This window comes from Pteronotus mesoamericanus, unplaced genomic scaffold (assembly GCF_021234165.1).
Source record: "Pteronotus mesoamericanus isolate MK-2021 breed Mesoamerican mustached bat unplaced genomic scaffold, CSHL_Meso_final contig_590, whole genome shotgun sequence".
Lineage (NCBI taxonomy): Eukaryota > Metazoa > Chordata > Mammalia > Chiroptera > Mormoopidae > Pteronotus > Pteronotus mesoamericanus.
The window spans coordinates 12,805-33,852 of record NW_026555207.1 but is presented as its reverse complement, the minus strand read 5'-3'; the positions used below and the strand labels follow the sequence as shown (position 1 = coordinate 33,852).

The 21,048-nt window shown below is 47.6% G+C and overlaps 1 protein-coding gene across 8 annotated transcripts; it reads right to left on the bottom strand.

The window, feature by feature from the left end:
* Window positions 1–386: 386 nt before the first annotated feature.
* PGAP2 (post-GPI attachment to proteins 2) lies at window positions 387–20,698 on the bottom strand. Of its 8 annotated transcripts, none has more exons than XM_054580504.1 (9): window positions 20,615–20,698; window positions 14,953–15,116; window positions 13,774–13,794; window positions 11,344–11,459; window positions 10,340–10,514; window positions 2,501–2,753; window positions 2,270–2,376; window positions 1,545–1,653; window positions 387–1,350 (listed from the first exon to the last, which is right to left on the bottom strand). In XM_054580504.1, exons 5-9 carry the CDS (start codon window positions 10,502–10,504, stop codon window positions 1,220–1,222), a joined length of 765 nt encoding a protein of 254 aa, XP_054436479.1. In that variant the 5' UTR covers window positions 10,505–10,514; window positions 11,344–11,459; window positions 13,774–13,794; window positions 14,953–15,116; window positions 20,615–20,698; the 3' UTR covers window positions 387–1,219. The 8 variants fall into 8 exon arrangements, with proteins under 8 accessions (XP_054436479.1, XP_054436481.1, XP_054436480.1 ...); XM_054580506.1 differs by lacking the exon at window positions 20,615–20,698 and adding an exon at window positions 19,512–19,615; XM_054580505.1 differs by lacking the exon at window positions 14,953–15,116.
* Between the last annotated feature and the right edge of the window lie 350 nt (window positions 20,699–21,048).

Sequence of the window (21,048 nt, the reverse complement as noted above, 5' to 3'; positions counted from 1 at the left end):
AGGAAAGACTTCCTGAACTAGGGCTCAAAAAGGGGAAGGTTAAGAGCCATTGGCCTGCAGACAGATGCTCTCAGTGCTCATGCGTTCTGAGCTGTACCCTTACACCCCCAAGGGGAGGTCTTTACTGTCAATTGGGGCTAGAACTTAAGCCTTTGCCTCTGCCCAAGACTCCCGGGTATCTCAGCTTCCAGGCCTGGAGTCACTTCTGCTCACTAAAATTGGGGTTTAGACCATCTGTAGGATACTTCAGGCCTACAGAGGTAGCGGGTTATGTGGAATCATAACCTACCATGGGCTTACTCCCTTCATTCTGGAGCTTGTCCCTCACCTCAGTTCCATTAAACAGATGAGTCCCCAGACAAGCAAGCCTAGCCCAGACTGTTGGCCAAAAAAAAATTTTTTTATTTTCCTTGAAAATAAAATGTACAATCACAAAAGCTCAGGGCCTGGGATAGTACAGAGTTTGGTAGGGGGCACTAGTTGGGGGATAGGAATCTGTGCCTCTGACTCTTCCACCCCACACTTTTGTCAAATAGTGTGTAAGCCAGAGAATTCAGAAGGAAAGAAAGATATACTGTGGCAGTTTTTCTTCTGGAGCAGCTCAGCTTTCCAGTACAGACCATGACCTCCACAAAGTGATACCAGAAGTACAGCCTGGCAGAGCCCTTGGAAATCATACAGTCTGCCAACCCCCATCATCACAGATGAAGTGAGGACTAGACCATCTGGGCAACCTTAGTAGGGAACTGTGGTCATAGGCCTGGATGTACAGAGTAGATTGTTAGACACATTAATCAAGTGAATGGCCATGTGAAGATAATGGCTGTGGTTTTCAGGTGGTGGCCACTGCTCAGTGGTCCCTGACCTCACAGAGAGGTGGCTATGTTAAGGCCAAGAACCGGATGGTGGTTATGAACCTCAGGACTTTTTTTAGCACCAAATTGTGGAGCTCTCCTGCCAGCTCAGTTTCTTGGGGCCTCTTGGGTAAGGTTGATGCTTGTTTAAAGGTCCCTGTGCCTTCACGTGGGCTGGGGAAAAGGAGATGCTGTAGGACTGGGTAAAGCCATATACTATGCCCTTCCTCCTCCTCCCCTTTCCCAGCTTCAGAAGGGCCCAGAGAGGACACAAGAGGTGGGAAAGGCCAGAGTGGTATTTCATTTCTGATTTCTGGGCAGTGGTCCACACCACCCCTATCCCCGACAAAGTGGAAGAGAAGAATTTAGAATCGCTTTTCCTCAGGCTGGGAGGTAATGAGAAGCTCCTTGTTCCCGAAGTCCCACCAGGCTGTCATGTGGAATGCCATGTTGGTTAGGACAACAGTGTACTCCAGGATGGCAAAGATGGTGTACACTGTTTTAAGGACACAAAGAAGGGCACGGTGAGTCTCCTGCCCCCACCTTCCTCCCATCCCCAGGACCTCTTGATAAATCATCACCACTACATCACTACACAGGGAAAACACACCACAATATTACACATTTCTAGAAAATACCACAACTGTCCCATAGTCACTGTGACCACTATGGATTCTAATCTGGCCTCACCTCCAGCCTCACAATACATGTTGTGCCGAAAGTAGACACCGAGCGCCGTGAAGAAGGAGACAAAGTTGATGATGAAGAGCCGCTGTTTCCAGTCGTAGGACTTGTGATCCTGTAAGATGGGCTGTCTGATCACTCCGCAGCTTTTTGCCTATGTCTCAGTAGCCTCCCCTCTTAGCCCCAACTCCTAAGGGCTAGTCTCCCCTTCTTTAGTCATAAAAGGGGGCACAGGCAGGGGCAATAGGTATGATGGACATGCTGACATTCCTGTATTCGGAGTATAACGGGGCCAAGGAGCAATACTGTCCCTGCCCCTTCCACTTTGGGGGTAAGGAATATGGAAGTTACTTGGGGTCAACCAACCAACACAACACCTCCAGATACTGTGGGGAGCAAAAAGGTGTATGTGTGGCTGCAGGGGCTAGTTGGAGTTATTACAGACCGCAGATCCTGACATGTCTTCCTGACCCACTGAAGCCTGGCGCTGCCCCTCATTCTACCTCCATTTTGGAGCCTCCATCTCCTCTATTCTCCATTCTCCCATACTACCCAAACACAGTCCTAGATTCTGACCAATCACCCACCCGTTGTCCCCAAGTCCCAGCCCAAGCCCAGGTTCCAATTACAACTCTAGTTCCCACCTCACCGTTACTGGCATGCAGAGAATAGTTCTTGATTTTTCCTCTGGGCCACCTGGAGCCCCAGGTCTACCCTAGGGGTAGACCTACCTCCTGACTTACTGTGTGCTTCTTGGTCAGCCGCCAGATAATGCAGGTGAGGAGCATGTGACTGAGGGATGTGGCGATGAACACAATGAAAGCATTTTCATGGATAGCTGGAGGGAGAGAGGAGGGTTGGGAGTGCACATTGCAGGAAGCACCCAAACCCTATGAGTAGAGGGTAGGGGAGTCCCCTTCCCAAACCCTTCCCCACTCTCCTTCCCTCCTCTGGGCACCCACTGAAGTCCTCGGAAGAGGAGACGTATGTGAGCACTAGCAGCGCGAGGTTCTCGATGATGTTGAGGCTGAAGTTGAGGCGGCAAAGCAGTCGGTAACTAGGACACTGGGAGGTACAGCTGAGGTAGTGGTTCCAGTAGGCGAAGGCCACCAAGAAGCGGGGCGCCGAGTGCAGGCCGATGCAGAAGCGCCACACATAGCGCTGGGGCACCTCCCCGCCGATGGCCGAGCTCACCGAAGGCAGGTAATTGGGCACCTAGAGAGTTGTGACCCTTCTGGGCACTGGCCCTTGCCAGGTCCGCCCACCTGGAGATCCTTCTCTCTCCATCTAATCAACCTGGCCCTCAGAAAGCTGTGCCCAGCCCCTTTCCTTCTAGGAAGGCCCCTTTCAGGCAGCCTCAGGGCTCTCCTTGGAGACCTTGCTTTCTAGCTCCCGACTCCCCAATGTTCTTGATTCTCATTCCCCAGCAAGACTGGCATTTGTTCAGGGACATATATGACCTTCTCCATCTCCCTACACAGGGAACCTACATATGCCTAAGAAAGTTGTAGACAGGTTCAGAAACTCGGTGAGACAGTAACAGAAGGCCCTGTGAGAGGATCCGTGAGCCCCAGACCCCAGGTGCAATCCCATGACAGGGTTGACTCAGAGACCATCTGAGCTTCCTTGGGACAGTACTGGATTCACTGCCCAACTGAGCTGCTCCTCTGACTGCTCCCAGCTCCACTTGTTTTTCTTGCAGGTATGTCAAGGTGGTGGAGGGTACTGTGAGACGCTGGAGGAGCTGAGCCAGAAGGGTGGGTGCTCCTAACCTGTGGCAGTCACCCTGTTCTTGTACGTATCTCTCATCCATCTTTCTCAAAGACTGGTTTCCTCATTCCCTAAGGAATCAGAGTGTCATTCTTTCAAGTTGAGGAAGGAGGAGGACATAATACACAGCTGCAAGAATTGCCATGTTGTTTGTATGGGAGGGTGAGAGGATGGGGGATGACTGAACAGTAGTTTCGATGGGAACAAGAAAGCCAGGAGGAGGAGCTATTAGACTCTAGGGCCTGGAGCTGCTTTGCAAACTTTAATATGCATATAACTCAATAGAGATTGTGCAAGGGTGTGGAAGGCCTGGAATCTGAGAATCTGTATTCCTAAAAGATTCCAGGACTGTGGAAGCTACCAGTCTGTTGCCCACACTTTTCATAGACTTTTTTGGACTTTCAACAGGGCCAGAGCAGTGTCAGAGCCCACAGAGGAATGACCCTGTGTGATTATGGTGGGATCAATCTTCAGATATGGAGTTCTGCAAGATCCCTTTCCCTTTTCCCAATGGGGACGTTGAATGGGTCTCAAAGCAGGTAGGCAGGTAGGAAATGACCGGAGGCACCTCACAGGGCAGGGGTGGGTCTGGAGAAGCACCAGCCAGGGGCTTCACAGCCTTCACAGAAAAGGAAATGGGTTTCCATCAGCACTGTCAGAGGAAACTGAATGCAAAACTCTCAGAGAAAGGGTGCTGCTCTTAGGGCCACAGCTTGAGATACCATCGCTTGGGAACGGGCTCAGATATCCACTCCGCATATTCAGTGAAGAGGCAACACGGAGGCTTTAGAGACACACAAACCTGGGTCTGCATCCCCGCTCTGCCTTTATTAGTGGGGTAACCTTGAGCAAGCCACTTCACCTCTCTGAGCTTCCATTTCCTCATTGACAAAATAGGGATACCACTACCTAACTTACAGGGTGACTGTGAATACTAAATATAATGTACGCAAAGCATCTGCAGTATCTGGGATGCAATGGGTACAAGGGATGGTCTTCAGAAGACAAGCTTCCCTGAAAAGCCTGCAAATAGGAGGTGAGCTGCTATGTGGCTACTGAACATGGGATGGCCTACATATGAGTGAGAGGTGGCGATCATATCTTCACTGGACACTTCTGAGACCTCTAAGTCTCATTATTTGACTTTTCTGCCTCCCTGAATAGGTCCTCTGAGTAGGGTTAGTAGGAGTGTTGCCTCCTCTTTGTAGATTATTAATTCTGAAAACTCCTGCCATAACCTCAGCTATTTAAGGGGAACATGACCAGCCTCTAAGACTTGCATCGGAGAGCCCAGGGCATTTAACGGCCCAGATCCTTGATCAATGCTGGGAAACAGCTATAGAGTAGAGATAGCACAGAGTTGGGGTGATGCCTCGGAGGAAGAGAGAACTAGGGCCCAGTGGCTGCCGGTCCTGTTCTAACACGCTCCACCTAGATTAGGGGTGAGGACAGAGTTCTAAGAGCAAGGATTACCTCTTGTCATACACACACACACACACACAAACACAATCAGGAACAGATACTCATACACACACACCATTCCAAGCATACAAGTTCCCGACTTACCAACTATCCCAGCAACAAGCAACGTTAGGAGCTATCAGAAACCAGGCACACAGTTCATGTCAAACCTCGCCATGAGCCCAGAGCTAAGGATACCAAGAATAGAAACCCTTTGGCCTGGAGGACATGGCTCAGTGGATCTGTGGCAGGGCAGCAGATCAGAAATACACATGATATAAAAGGAGGGGGCCCAAAAAATTCCCTGTCATAGGACCTCAGATGTCACCATTAAAGATTCCGTCCTTTGGCCTCAGATAAAAATTCCCTGAAATTATCGATGACTTTCCTATATTTACCTTATTGCTCCCTGCCCTTTGCCAACTGGACAAAAACTCCCACCCCTGTCACTTCCACTAGCTATTCTTCTTTGGACTCCATCCCCTCCCATTTATCTTTACAGTCCCCATCTTTGCCTGGTCTCTCCAGTAGCATGAACTATTAAACTAGCCTCCTCACTGGTCTCCCTACTCTTGTCCCCTGCCCTCCTTTCAGGAGACAGATTGTTTTTCTAAACCACAAATTTAATTGTGTCCCTTTGCTACTTAAAATCTTTCCAGAGCTTAGATTGCCATTTGAATAAAATCAAAGTGGTCAGCCTGGCATTCTCAAAGATTCTTCTTCACATCAACAATGGACCCTCCTCCAGGAAGGAAGTCTTCCCCAATGTCCAAGCTTGGGTTATGTGCTTCCTCTGGGGCTGCCATCCTTGCCCTCCCTTTATCACAATAGAAGCCCTGTCTCACTGTGTAATGACTGTCTGTGTCTAGGACTATCTCTTGTATGAATGAGATGCTAAGAGCAAGTCCATGTTCAGTTCCATGCCCATGACACAGAACCTCAGTCCTCAGCAAAGGCCTAGTGCATCGCTCTTGGAGGCCGCAAATCCATCCAGGTTTGCAGCTGACAGAGACCTGAATGTACACTAGGAGGCCAGAGAGAGAGACCAAGCCAGAAGATTCCAGAGCAGGGCTGGGGTCCTCTTAGGTCAGGCTCCCAGCCTGGGCCAGAGCTACCTGTTACTTTTAGCTTCTGGCCTCATCTTATCTCCTCTGTTCTGGCTTCCCTTCCAGTCTGGTCTTTCTTTAGCTTTCTCCCTCTCATGATCTCTCTTACCTATTCCCACTCCCTTCCCTTCCCCCTACCCTCTCTGCTCCCTTCCACTCCCTATAATCCTCTTCTACTCGTGAAGGACTGTGACTGTAGTCCCTGAGTCTCTCCCCACAAATTCCCCCTAACTCTGCATTTCCCCCACCATCTTTTTATCTCTTTCCCCTCTCTCTGACCCTCCACCTTTTCTCTTACTCTCTGATTTTGCCCTTATCACCATCTTCAGACCGGGCCATGACCCAGTTTCTGGGGAGCCTGGCACTCACCCCACAGTCAGTGGCCACCGTGTACTCAAAGTGGAACACCAGGGACCAGATGATGCAGAAGAAGAAGCCGAACACGGGGAAAGTGACGACCCACCATAGCATGGCCGTGAAGCGAAGCCGGAAGATGGTCCCATCAGGGTCCAAGGGCTGGAAGGCTGCAGAGAACATCCTGTAGGAAGTGGTGCCTAGGCAGGGCGAGGGACACAACTCAGGGCCTCGTGGGACACCTGGACCTGGGAAAATAGGGCCTTTTCCAGAGATGGCTACTCAGGGTATAGAAAAGAGCCAGAGAAGAGAAGAGCCAGAAAGAGAAGAAAAAGTAGAAAGAGCATAAGGGGAAAAGGAAAATAGTGCAGGAGAAAAGGAGATACAGAGGAAGATGGGGCAAGAGCTGCAGAGATAGGCAGGGTCAGCTCTTAGGAATCCCCTTGGCACACGGGTCCTATATGGCCACCTCTTGAAGAGTCTGGAGAATAGAGGCTCTTAGTGACCTGGACATGAAAACTCTGCTGGTCCACCTCATTCTCACTATCCTCATACCCACTCAGGAGAAGGGTCAGAGGTGGAAGAGTTATTATTCCCATTCCAAGAAGGCGAGAACGAGGCCAGAACTGTGCCAGGATTAATCACTGGGCCTAAGGCCTCTTGCCACCTGACAGCTTAAGGCTCCAATCAAGGTCTTCTTCAGGTCAAGGAACCTAGACGAAGAACCTTAGCTCAGACTAGTCCAAGCCCTCCCACTGACCCTGTCTGACCACATTCCTGCTCTTTATCCAAGCTCAACTAGGAACAGTAGGTGTACCCCAGAACGTAGGGGCCACAGGCTGCCAGCCATCCTGCACCCAGGCTCGGAATGATCCAAGCCTCAGGCCAGCACTATACCCTGATCTCAAGATACCAGGGTCTCTCTGAGGCCCACACCTATAACTCCTTTCTCTCTGAGAAGACCATGTCACCTAGTTCAAGGTTTATAGGAATTTAAGGATCATGGGAACCTTCTCCACTCAGCTGGAGCCTGCTGTGTTGGGCCAGAACCAGGACAGACAGACCCAGACCCAGGACGCTGGGCTTCTTCTGCTCCCTTCTCCCTCTAGGCAAAGAACTCCCATTCCATCCCCTACAGTCCCAACCACCATGATCCCTCAAGCTGGGCTCCCTTCTGGGGGGGTCAAAGATGACTTTGTATCAAAAGGCCAAAGACCAAACTTCCCCTTGGGACTCATACCTCCCTCCATTAAGGGAGCCCTAGTCTACTAGTCCAGCCCAGCATCAAGGAATAGGACAGGGGACAGGGAAGCTCAATGAGCAACACTCACACTGGGTCCTGAAGGATCCGGAGCTTGGGTCGAGGGCTCTAGCCAGACTGAGATAGTTCTAAGACTAGAGGGTCCCACCCCCAGCTCCCCAGGGCCTGCCTTCCCGCCCACAGAGTACCCAGATCTCCACGCCTGCCCAGGCACACAGCCTTCCTAGGACCAAAAGACCATGTCATAAATTCTGGAACACTCTGCAAAGGTAAGAAGTGATAGTGGTTAAGGTCAGCCCACAACAGCTTCCTTGCCAGGGATGGGGGTGGAGACCTTTCTAAGAGTTATATCTATGGATACAGGCAGATTTCCAGAAAGGGAAACATTGAAAACAGAATAGGATTTTGCCCCTTTTTGTTGGAGTAGGACTGAGTATGTTTGTTGGGCTCCATTGGAGAGACAGCTAATCTTAGGACAAAAGATTCATGATCCAAAAGAGATCTACACAGGCCTGAATATAAGCTATCAGTGTCCAGCCTGGACCTGTGCAGAAACAGTTAATGGCCGCTCAGGCCGCATTAACAGAAGGGTAAAAGCCAATAATAGGAATGGCCCAGGCCGTATGAAGTCCTACGCCCAAATCAGGGCCTAGCAAGGAGAGAACAGTGACCAACTAGGCCCAGGCTAGGGGCACATGCCCTAGGGTAAGGATTGCCTGAAGGAACTAGATCTATGCTGCTTAAGAGTAAACTCAAGGACTCCTACTTCTGCAGGGGTGGCTGGAAACCAGAACAAAAGAGTAGCCCTAAGGCTCCCAATGCAGAGATTCACCAGAAGAAAGGTATATGCTCAGTATAACAAAGAGCTTGCTAAATGCTAGCTACCAAGCCTCTTTGGAGTAGGCTACCTGGGGAGAAAGAAAACTCCCCATCACTGGGGATGTGCAAGCCAAGGTAAAGTCATCTAATTACAGATGTGCTAATCTGAGGTTCCTTCTTTTATTCCTAGGGTTGGTCATTCCTGGGAAACTCAGAGTGAAAAATTCTGAGTATATACAAAAATTCCCAGGTGGATCCAACATGGTAATCCCAGGCAGTGGGAACAAAATGCCCCCAGGGTCACTGCCCAGAGGGGCCAGGTGCCCCTCCTACAAGTACCTATGCCTTAGCTACAGTCAGTATTCCAAGAATGGGTCATAGATATGCCAGATATGCTGAGGTTATTGATCCCATTAGCCCTTGGAGCCAGCCATAAGGGACAAAGCTAACAGCCTACGTTTAACTCCATATGCTGTACAAATATGATTTTCTCTATGGACTGTGACTACATTATACCATGCTTTCCATTGCCCAGAGAATTGGGCTGGGGGGTTCTATTCTCTTATTCAACAAATACGGATTCAGATGTAGTGCTCATCTTCAAGGACCCCCCAGTCTGGTGGGAAAGACACACAAATATAAGGTGATAAAACTATATGAGAGAACACAGGGTACTGTGGGTATCTTGAGGAGAGAGTATTTAAGTTTGCCCCAAGGAGGCTGAAGAAGGCTTTTTGGAGGAGGCGACACCTCAGCAGAGTGTTGCAGGATGAAGAGGAGTTGGCCAGGATAATAGAATATTTTATGTATTATCTAAGGTGAAAACTAGGACATGGATCCTTTCTAATCATCCCCCTTAGATCATCTGGTCACCCTCTTCTTCCAGTCCTGTTCTTTCTGATAGCTGGGTTTCATCAGACTGGCTGCCCACAGCTCAACGCTCATGATTACACACTGACAAATCAAAAGGGAAAACTTCAAGTCCTATGAACAAAAGAAGTACCAGAACCCCAGCCAGACTCGATTGCTAGTTACAGCTGGTTTTGTGGAGCAAGTGCCCTTTATAGGAAGAGGGGAAGCTCAGCTGACTAGGGGCCTTCAGAGCTCTCTCTGAGACTAATGCCAAAGTCCATACCCAGGCTCTGCCTCTTTTCTACCTAGAGCATGTAGGTAAATTCCTCTCCTGTTCTGTCTTCCAACCCGACAATTTCCTTTTCCTTCTCTTCCTTCTCTTCCTCATCCTTCACATTTCCCAAGCCACTTTCCTACCCTCTACCTGGACCTCTACACTAGCCCTAAGGAGAAGGAAGACAGGAATTATGAATCCCATTTTAGAAATGGGGAAATTGAGGCTCACTATCAGCATCTCAGGTAATATAGAATCAGTGGATAAACTAGGAGTATAACAGAGGTCAATATAGGTCTCACCTCCTTTACTCCAATATCCTACAGAGAAAGAACTCTCATATCTTTCTTCCTGGCTCAACTGTCTGGAGGGTACATGGTCATCTATGGAAACTCAGAGGACGTGGGACCTACCCCAGAGCACACACTCATAATCAGACCATCCAGACAGGCACAAACACAGTCTTTCTCATATATTATTAATACATAGTACACTCAAAGCCATATAGTCACGTCCCTTAGAGTTACACACACATATACATAATCACATTCCCATAGAGAGAGGCACAAGCCCACAGTGCCACACTAACAGGTTCCAAATGCCCTCTTAGCCCAGCCCTGTTCTCTCTTCATCCTCAAAAAACCTTGGGTCTCCTGAATCTTCCCCTCTATGTAGGATTGTGTTCTGGGTTCTGGGGCTGCCCGACTTTATTGACCCCAGCCCCCAGTAACCTTCATGGAAGGTAGAGGGAGACCAATCCTTGTGGCCTCAATTTGCAGGCATGCCCGCAGCAGCCCAGTATGTTTGATGGACCCCCACTGCTAATCCTATTACAACAGAATCAGAATCCAAAATAGATTCAAGTGGGTCTGAATATGACGTATCAATGACCCCCAATCCCTACCCCACAGTGTGTAGCCGTAGTCTCCTCGAAGTGGAAGAGCAGGGACCAGAGGACGCAGAAGAGGAAGGCGACAAGTGGACAGCAGACCGTGACCAGGGCCACCATGGTGAGGCGGACTCGGACCAGGGTCCCATCCCGGTCCAGTGGCAGTGGGACCTGGTACATCTTGTCAGACCTGGGGATGGAGTGGTGTGCTGTCAGGTACCAAGGCAGCAAGGCTGGGACTCAGGGGTGAAGTCAGCCCGTTAGTCCCTGGGCTCTGTTCTGAGACTGAGCCATGGGTTAGGGAGTCCAAGAAAGAAGCCATCTAGCCCCTAAGCCTGGACAGCCCCTGCCCTGGACGAGGAAGACTGACTTGAATCCCATGAGAACATTCACCCTCAATTTCAGAGGAAAGACAATGAACCAAACCTGCACTGCAATGAAGCTTGAATAGACTGGGAGACCTCCTCACCTCTATGCCTGGCTTGACAGGCCTAGAACTACAGGAACTGGTTACATTAGTCTCTCATTTCAGGAACCAAACCTAAAGCCTCCTTGTAGACAGAATGGTCCATCTCTTCCTCAAGTCCTTGGGCCTTCAGGCTTCAGGGCCTTCCATCACTTCTTCTTTACCCACCAGTCCAGGGTCCCTCTGCATCCTCAGTTCCTTCTCAGGCTCTGTGCTCTGGGTGTCTGCACCACAATCTACAGCAGCAAGGACTCCATGGAAACCCAACAGAACCTCGACACCTGGCTTGTCCTCACCTGCTGGCCTCATGTGCTCTGAGGGTGAAAGGCTTTGCACAATCAGGCGTGATACAGGCCTGAGCTTGTTGTTTACTGGAGGAAGCTGCCTAGTCAGCTTCTGGAGGCCTCCCAGTGCCCAGGGGCCTGTCCACTCCCTCTGGAGAGTAGGTAAGGAAGGGCTCCTGAGAACTGTGACTCCCCACTCAGATGACGGTACCTAAAGGCAGGAACTGTAATAGCCAAACGTACACCAGCACTCCTAGCCCAGTACCTACCCAGTGCATAGAAGGGGAAGTTGAGACCAAGGGAAGGAGAGAAGCCTGCTCAGGGTCACAGGGTCACAAACTGGAACTCTGACCTTCCTTGACCCCTATCTTTCTGGGCCAGAGACCTGGGCAGAAAAGTCAGATTAGAAGGGGAGGGAAAACGGGTATGGGTCTGTAGGAGGAAGAAAGGTAAAAAACAAACCCTATATGATGAGTCAGTCATCTCTGTCCCCATTGTAAAGACACAGAAACCAAGACACAGAGAGAAGGCCCTTCCTCCATGCCATATGATGAGCCTAAGGGAAAGCCATCTTCAGAATTTAGCCTTCTTGTTGCCAGACTAGAGCTGGTTCCGGATACATAAACAACTCCCCAGTCTGGGCTCGTGAGCCTTACCAGATAAAGTCCCAACACTTCTGGGCCCTGCCCTCAGGACTCTCTCTTCTAGTCCTACCCTCTGGAAGAACTTGAGTTCCATGAGGCAGGCCTCTTAGCATTCTGGATCAGGCCAGGAAAATATGCCTCTGCATTCTCATCCATCTTCCCCTGCCCACCCTTCTGACAGGCCCTGTCAGGCAGTCTACCACAATTACTCAAGTTCCTTTCTCCCGTTTGGGGCAAGGGGTCTCCCAGGGGAGGTGGCTCTAGTGAGCCTCCCCAAACAAACACATTCCTTGGATCACCCTCAAATGGACTGAGTCCCCAAGGGCCTGGCAGGGGAACAGTTTCCCCATCCAGACCAAACCCAGATTCTGTGGTTGTAGCAGTATTAGACCCTCCCAAAATCCCTCCCTGAAGCCAGCGGCTATAGATCCCTCAGGAGCTACTGGGGTCCCAAAACTAAACACCAGATCCTCAGGGAATGCACATGCACTGGTCAAGGCAGGAGGGTGTTAAGATAGGTTCAAGGAAAAGGCTGTTCAGCTTGGAGATATGCCTGGGTGCCCTTTTTGCTATGTGACCTTGGGCAAGTCACCTAACCACTCTGGGCCTGTTTCCACAGTTGTTCAATATGGGGCTCATGTGTTCTATAGATGAGGTCGTTCCAACTTGGTCATTCAACTTCTCCAGACCTCACAACAGGGAGCTCACTACCTGAAGGGCAGCTCTTCAGACCCAGTCCACTCTAACTTCCTTATAGGTATTACTTAGTTGAAAACTGCTTTCTTAGGAGCACCTATACCTTATCTCCAAAGGTGCCTAAAGATCTTCTCAGCTTCCAATCCAAATCCAATTACTAGGTGCCTTCTGAATCTAGGAACTAATTACATATAGACTGTTTCATTTAACCCTCACTATAATATATTTTGCCATGTACAACGCGCTCTCGTGTATAGTGCGCACCCATGTTTTTGACCCAAACTTTCAGGAAAAAAAATTTTAATTTTTAAATTCAATTATTTATTTATTTATTTATTTATTTATTTATTTGTATTTAGAAACAAAACCAATTATCACATTCCAGGATATTGTTTTGCATTCAGATACCGTTATTGCTTTCTAGAGTTACACTGTTAATGCATGAGCATAAATAAAAGGATTAAAAACATTTATATAGATACAGAATTAGCACTACCCATGTATAATGCACATCCTTATTTGTCCCTCAAAAATATCGGCAAAAAAGCGCGCATTATACACAGCAAAATTCAGTAATTCTATGAAGTGGGTGCTATGGCCTGTACATTTCCATTTTACAGAAGAGGAAACTGAGGCTCAGGAAGGTTAAAAATATTTGCTCAAGGTCACATGCTAATAAACTGACAGAGCTGGGATATGAAACTAAGGTCCCCTCACACCTGCATTTCCAGTCACCAAAGGAGGAAATACAGACCAGGAGCCGCTGTGGAGTTAAGAAGGGAGTGCTCAGGCTCTGCACACCCAGCCCCAGATAAGAGAGCAGCAGGGAAAGTGGTCAGCTCACTAAGGACAGTAGCAGTTCCTGGGTAGGCACCAGGACTTCCAGAGACGGGGCCCTGCGTAGGCTGCACCACGTGGCCCAGCTCTCCCAAGTGCGGCTGCCCAGTGGTTCAGCACACCCATCCCCATACTCACCCAAGCTGTGGTTGCTATAAGATCGCCCTGGCGCAGGCCAGGAAGGAGGGGACTGGGGGTAGAGGGTGAGGACGGGGGAAGGGTAGCCCAGGCCCAGCCTGGGTTGGGGAGCGGCAGGGAGGGGGAAGGTGGAGTGGGAACGGTGGGGGCGGGACCTTAGCAGTTGGGGCGGAACTAGGGGAGGAAACGGTGCCCAGAACCTCCGCTGGCTCCTCCCCGCTCCTGCAGACCCAGGCCCGGGGTTCTCCCCATTTCTCTGGCGTCCCCTCATGCCGTGCCTTTCTAGCCCTCATATGTCCCACTAATTCCGGCTGCTCGGGGAGAGCCGGAGAGAGCTCCGTTCACTGGGTTTGACCCGTTGGATAAACCACCTTGTCACCTTACCTCTCCGCTGTGAACCATCACCTGTTGAAAGAACATAAAATTAATTCAACACGGCCCCAAATTCTCTTACTTCTTGACCCCAGTCTCTCCTGCCCCCCATTCTAGCCGAATTATCCAGCTTCACTCCTCTAAAATATTAAACCAGTTTCGCCCCAGCCTTGGTGACCCATCTCCAAACTTTGTTACCCAGAGCTGATTTGGAGAATTTCAGGAGAGAAGAGCACTTTACAGGCCTGGAGATCCAGCGAGGTGCACCCCGGAAACTATGGGCTACGGCTGTTCCGGCCTTTGATCAGGAGAGGGCGCCCTATCCTGTCCGACAGAGCAGAGAGAGGATCTCCAGCCCCCAAGCCCTGGGTGTCTCCTCACCATGAAAGGGTAGGTCACCAGAAACCGGCCCCCAGGGTTCCCTTCCCACCCTGAATGACCCATAAATGAACCTAAGGGAGACTTTTGGCTGCCTTTGCAAAGATCATCATACCCCAACAGGAAAAAAGGTTGAAGGATCCAGTAATCCTTCCTGCAGGCACAATGCCTACTTGTCAGAGCACCTGCAGGGGTTGCAGGACTGCTGAGCTAGATACCACCATGACATTTTCCCCCATTTAAATCCCCAGAGTAATAATTAGCTCATTTTGAGCACTCTGTGTCCCAGGCACTTTTCTACTTTTTATGTTTTACCATTAAATCCTCATAAAACCTCTATAAGGTAGATACTATTAATATTCTCATTTTACCATTGGAAAACAGAAGATAATTTACCTACTCACATATAGTTAGTAAAAGTCAGAATCAGGATTTGAACCTGGCACCTGAGGTCCCTTAATCACTATATACTGTTAAACCCACAAGGTAACTCTATAAGATTACCACTTTGCAGATGGGGAAACAGAGGCTCCAATGTTCATTAACTTGCCAGAGCTTATTTCATGCATTCACTCTTGTTCATTCACTCACTCTAGGCCCTCTCTGTGGCAGGCCCTGGGCTGGGCAATGGTGAGGGACTCAGATATCTTGGCCCCATTACTGAGGGCTCATAGTCTTATTCTAAAAACTATTCTTGACTTTGGATTCTTCCCACCTTGTCCTTTAAAGTCCCAGGGCAAGTGAATAATTATTAAAACTTTACTAAAAGAACCACCTCCATTTAGTTTCAAAAACTGGATTTAGGTTTTCTACCTTGGGGCTTCTTGTCATCCTCTTTGTTTAGCTCCAACCCACAGATGCCTGCTTCTGGCCCTTGTTCCCTGTCTTGAGCTCTTTCCTGGTCCCACATCTTTATTTTCCCTGTTCATCTGGCTTGGAATGCTTCTTTTCCTCCATCTCAGCAAACTCTACTCTTCCTGTAAAGGTAGTGATTAGCATGACACTTTGGTAAGTTAGAAATGCATGTGGTGATTTCTAGGGAGATCAATAATAGAAAATAATTTAATTTCTAAATTGGCACAGAAGGAAAAACAAAATAATCCAGAAGAATGCAAGAAAGGAGATTTAAATGGCCAACAAGCACACGAAAAGATAGTCAACATCATTAGTCATTAGAGAAATGTACATGAAATGACAATGAGATAACACTTCATACCACCTAGGATGAGTGTAATTTTTTTAAAAAGGAAAATAACAGGTGTTGGCAGTGATGTGGAGAAATTAGAACCCTCATATAATGCTGGTGGGAATGTAAAAGGGTACAGTCACTTTGTAAAACAGTGACAGTTCCTCAAAAAGTTTAATTTAGATACCACATGACCCCACTATCTACTAAAAGGTGTAAAAGTATGAACACAACAGAGCTGGAAACATATGTCCACAAAAACTTGTACATGAATGTATAGCAGCATTATTCATAGTAGCTGCAAGGTGGAAGCTACTCAAATGTCATTCAACTCATAAATGTGTAATAAAAATGTGATATATCCATAAAATGGACTATTATTTGACCATGAAAAGAAATGAAGTACTAATCCATGCCATAACATGGATAAACCTTAAAAACATTAAGCTAAGTAAAAGAAGTCAGACACACAAAAGCCACATACTGTATGAATCCATTTATATGAAATGTTCAAAACAGGCAAATCCATTGAGACAAAATACATTAGTAGTTGCCAGGAACTGGGAGAGGGGGAGATGAGGAATGACTGATAATGGCTCTGGGGTTTCTTTTTCTTCTTTTTAAAATTGATTTTCAGAGAGAGAGAAACAAACATCAATTGTTGTTCTACTTATTTATGCGTTCATTGTACAATATGTTCAGTGACTGGGGATCAAACCCACAACCAGGGCATATCTGGAAGATGCTCTAATCAAATGAGATACCAGGCCAGCACATGGGTCTGGAGTTTCTATTTGGGGTTATACAAATGTTCTGGAATTAGACAGTGGTGATTGTTGCACAACCTTAGGAATATATCAAAAACCTCTGAATTTTACACTTTAAATGGGTGATTTGAAATATATGTAAATTATTCTTACCTGTGAATTATGTAATATAATTTCCCATGTAAATTATATCTCAAATTATTTTAAAGATTTTATTTATTTATTTTTATACAGACAGGGAGGGAGAAAGAGAGGGAGAGAAACATCAATGTGTGGTTGCCCCTCACATGCCCCGCAGCTGGGGACCCAGCCTGCAACCCAGGCACATGGCCTGACTGGGATTGAACTGGCAACGTTTTGATTCGCAGATCAGCAATCAATCCATTGAGGCACACCAGCCAGGGCTATATCTCAAATTTTTAAAATAACCTGGCAAAGATCTGTGCCTCAATAAATGGCAGTTATTACAACAAAAAGAAAAATAAAGGAACAAAGGACAGAAACAGAACTGGAAAGACAAGTGGAAAGTATGAAATATTAGATAAAATCCTGAATATACCAGGAAATTCATTAAATACAATGAACCAAGTGCTCTACCTAAAAACCTAATTATAGGCTATTTATAAGCATCGCCCTTCACTATCAAGTTATAGGAAAAGTGGAAGGAAATCAACATTTACTTAGTGTTTCTAAGTGCCAAATGTGCTTAGTCCAGTCCCTCGCAAATTCCATCATCTCACTTGACCTTCACAACCACCTTACGAAATAGGAATTATTGTACCTATTTTATAGACAAAAAAACTGGGGCACAGAACAACTAAATGACTTGTGCAAAGTTTAAAAAGTAGCAGAGCTGGCACTCTGGGTGCTGTGGCTCAGTTGGTTGGAGTGTTGTCCTGTGTACTGAGAGGTTTTGGGTTTGATATCCGGTCAGGGCACATGCCTGGACTGCAGGTTCAGTTCCCAGTAGACACACACGAGAGGCAAGCAATCAATGTTTGTCTCTCGCATGGATGTTTCTCGTTTCTCTTCCTGTCTCTGTCCCTCCCCTTTCTTCTCTCTAAAATCAGTAAGTATGTCTTCAGGTGAGGATAAAAAAAACCAAACAAACAAACAAAAAAACACCCCTAGCTGGTGTGGCTCAGTAAATTGAGTGCCAGCCTGCGAACCAAAGGGTAGCTGGTTCAATTCCCAGAGTAGGGCACATGCATGGGTTGCAGGTCAGGTCCCCAGCAGGGGGTGTGCGAAATGCAAACACACATTGATGTTTCTCTCCCTCTCTTCCCCTCCCTGAAAATAAATAAATAAATAGTCTTTGCGGGGCGGGGGGGGGGCGGGGGGGGAACCAGATCTGGTCCATGAACTTAGCTGTTTGACTCCAACTCTGCTGCTCCTTCCAATGCACCATATAAGAAATCTAGAACCATCCCTCTGAAAGGAAGTCTCTTGCCTTCCCCTGATTCTGTAGTCCTTACAGGTCTGGCTCCTTCCTACGCACCAATGATAGCTGCATAATGTGTGCTAGAGACTGGAGGCTCCCATGACAGAGCTGGACTTTTCTTAGCTTTCTCTTAGCCAGAGCAGTGTTGAGCTCTGGACACCTCTGGGCTCCTGATGCCAGCACAGGGCTTGGCTGAGCAAGCTTTTGTGAACATACACCAAATTCTGTGTCTTTACAGGTAAAAGAGGGAAAAGGATGATAATTGAAGGGCTATTAAGAGAATTAGGCAGAATAAGAGTATGTGGGTCCAGGAACCCCTGGCCCACAAAGAAGTCCTTCCCTGGGCAGAAGTCCCTGAGAATAATAAGCTTTGTGGGCCACATGACTACAGAGTACCTAACAAGAGGTCTTCTACTTAGAAATCACCATGATCACAGGGAATTCCTCCCTGGTAGCACTCTTCGTCCAATGTCTCATTTTCGACTCTTCACACAAGTATGGATTATTTAAGGATCTAAGATCTTGCATATCCACTAGTACTTAGGATTGAAGATGCTCACTTCCTCATTCAAGACATATTTCTGAGCCCCTTTTCTTTCCTTCTTTTTTAAAAGATTTTATTTTCATTTTTACAAAGAGGGGGAGGGAGGGAAACATCAATGTAAGAAACATCATTTGGTTGCCTCTTGCACGCCTCCAGCTGGAGACCTGGGCTGCAACCCAGGCATGTGTCCTGACCAGGAATCAACCAGTGACCTTTCACTTTGCAAGATGATGCCCAAACCACTAACTCAGACTGCCCAAAGCGAGCCCCTTTACTTTAAATCGCCCCCCACCGGCTGGTGTGGTTCAGCTGGTTGGAGTGTTGTTCCATTAACAAAAGTGTCGTGGATTTGGTTCCAAATCAGAGCACGTGGCTAGTCTGTGGATTCGGTACATGTCTCGCAAAAAATCAATGTTTCTATCTCAAACTAATGTTTCTCTCTCTCCCTCTGCCTTCTCTAAAAAAAATTACTTATTGATTTTCAGAGAGACAGAGAGAGAGAGGGAAAGGGAGAGAGAGAGAGAGAGAAAGATCAATTTGTTGTTCCACTCATCCATGCATTCATTGGTTGCTCCTTGTATGTGCCCTCACTGGAGATGGATCCCGCCAACTTGGCTTACCAGGAAGATGTTCTGACAGAGTACCCAGCCAGGGCCTTTTCTAAGAATCATGTCAGAATATCTAGAATGGGAATTTCTTGACATGTTTAAAGACTATTAATAACATCTATCCTACATTGAGGGGTTACTGTGTATTAGTTACACTCATTTAATTCTCACAACATCCCTGTGAAGCAAGTACCATTATCTCCTTTTTACAGACAAGGAAACTGAGGCTCAGAGAGGTTAAGAAATTTGCCTAAGTTCATACAGCTTATACATAACTGAGCTCAGATTTAAATCCAAGATTCTCTGACTCAAATGTCCCACACTTCGACTTTTCTACTTAAGAAAATAATTCACGCATTCATGCGTCTAATATTTAACCTGTGCACCTATGTTGTGTGTGTTTGGCCTTTGGGACACCAGAATAAATAAGTAGAAGAAAGATATAGTTGGGTTTGGAGATTGGAAGGTGAGAAATCAATGTTTCAGGAGGGCAGTGAGGAAGCTACTGTTACTGTCCAGGGAGAACTAATGACTTTCTGATGCAGAGCACAGGTAAGGGAGGTGGAGGAAAAGAATGGATATTTGGATGGAGAGAAGGGTTGGGAAAGGTGGCTGGAGCCAGCTGTTTAAACTAGCTTTGCTATTTCACCCTCTATATGTTTATTTTTTCTCTTTCTTCAAGCATCTATTGAGCAGCTACAACGTACAAGGTTTCTCCTATCCATTATCTATTTCATCTTTCTGTCATCCCACTTTTTGACAAATTATCAATTACCTCTAATCCATTGCTACCACTGAAAACCCACAGGGATTAAAATTCACCTACCTTTGGGCAGAGCTCATTTCAGTTTTGCATTGCTGCCCCAGGAGGAGGTGGTGGTGGAGCGGTTATTCTAATAGGGTTTCTAAGCATAGTTCCCTGACATTCTGTGAGGGACTCTCAGTCACAAGGTCTAGTTCTAAAACATATTCAACTCTCCCTTTGTAATGTCAGGCTTCTGCTCCAGGCTAGGCATGGGGGAAAGGACACCAATGTTAAACATAAAAAACCGCAGGCCCAAAATGGCATCACTCATTCCAAAAGCCCATAATACCAAACTAGATTTAATACATCTCCCAGAAACATAATCTTAATCAACCAGTATGAAACTTTCTGGTCAAGCACCAGTAAAGTAATCTGTCACATAGGTCCTCTCCATCTGCCATAGAAAGATGCAATTACATAACAAAAAACCTTCCTCTTCTCTTCCCTCAAAGAAAAGATGCCCAGGCCCCAAAATAATCCTTTCTTTTGCTAATAGTTCCCTTGCCCACCCTTCTTCCTATAAAATCCTTCCATTTTGTACAACCCCTCAGAGAGCCCTTCCAGTTGCTAGATGGGATGCTGCCCAATTTATGAATTGCTTAATAAAGCCAATTGTTTAGATTTACTCAGTTGAATCTTGTTTAACACTAATGTGAAGAAAACACAGCTCTGTCCTATAACCTAGGCACAGAAGACAGGAAAGGAATAGGATACGAAGTGACAGAGGTCTGCCCGAGCGTTAACCCAACTTGCTGAGAGAAGTCAGCAAATGTATCCTAGAGAAGGCAGGAACATCCGAACCAGGGCTTTAAGAATAATTAAACGACAGGTGGGAAAGAAGTCCTATACTGAGCCACTCCCGTAGGGCATCTCTGACGCTCACAGTGTCTATTCTAGGGATTTAGAGAGGAAAAAATTGTGCCTGGTCTGGCATGGGTCAGGAGACAAGAAGGCCAGGTTTTGAGGCCTTCCGGCAGCGGCAGTCAAGCTACACGGACAGTCCGCCCTCCCAGGAGGGTCCCCTAGCTCCGCACTTGGTCTGGCCAGGAAGTGAAGGGAGGACCAAGGGCATGCTTTCCCCTTCACCTCCCACGAACTAGGCAAGGTAAGGGTAGAACAGTTACCATGCCATCCTGCAGCCTTCCCTCTGATTGGCCCGAGCTTCAGCAGCTGGGGTCTCTCCGCTTCCAGGAAGGGGGCGGAACCTCTGTACTACGTCACCACGCTTCTCCCATACCCCGCCGAATGTAGCCACTTAACAGCCCACTTCGAGGGGCCTTGTGTGACGTCACAACTCTCTCCCAGCCAACCGCGGCGGCGAGAGGCGGGACTCCATGTCCCTCCCACCACCCCTCCCTATCCCTCCCCCTAACTCCTTCTGTCCCTCCTCTTCCTCCTCTCCCCTTCTGCTGAAGACCGCCCTCACGTTCAGTTTCAAAAGACTCGTTGCCCAATGAGTCTTTGAGCTGAACGTGAGAGGCAATCTTCAGCAGAAGGAGGACAGAAGAAGTAGAAAATAAGTGGAGAATGGAGTCCACTCTACCGCCTGCCGACAACT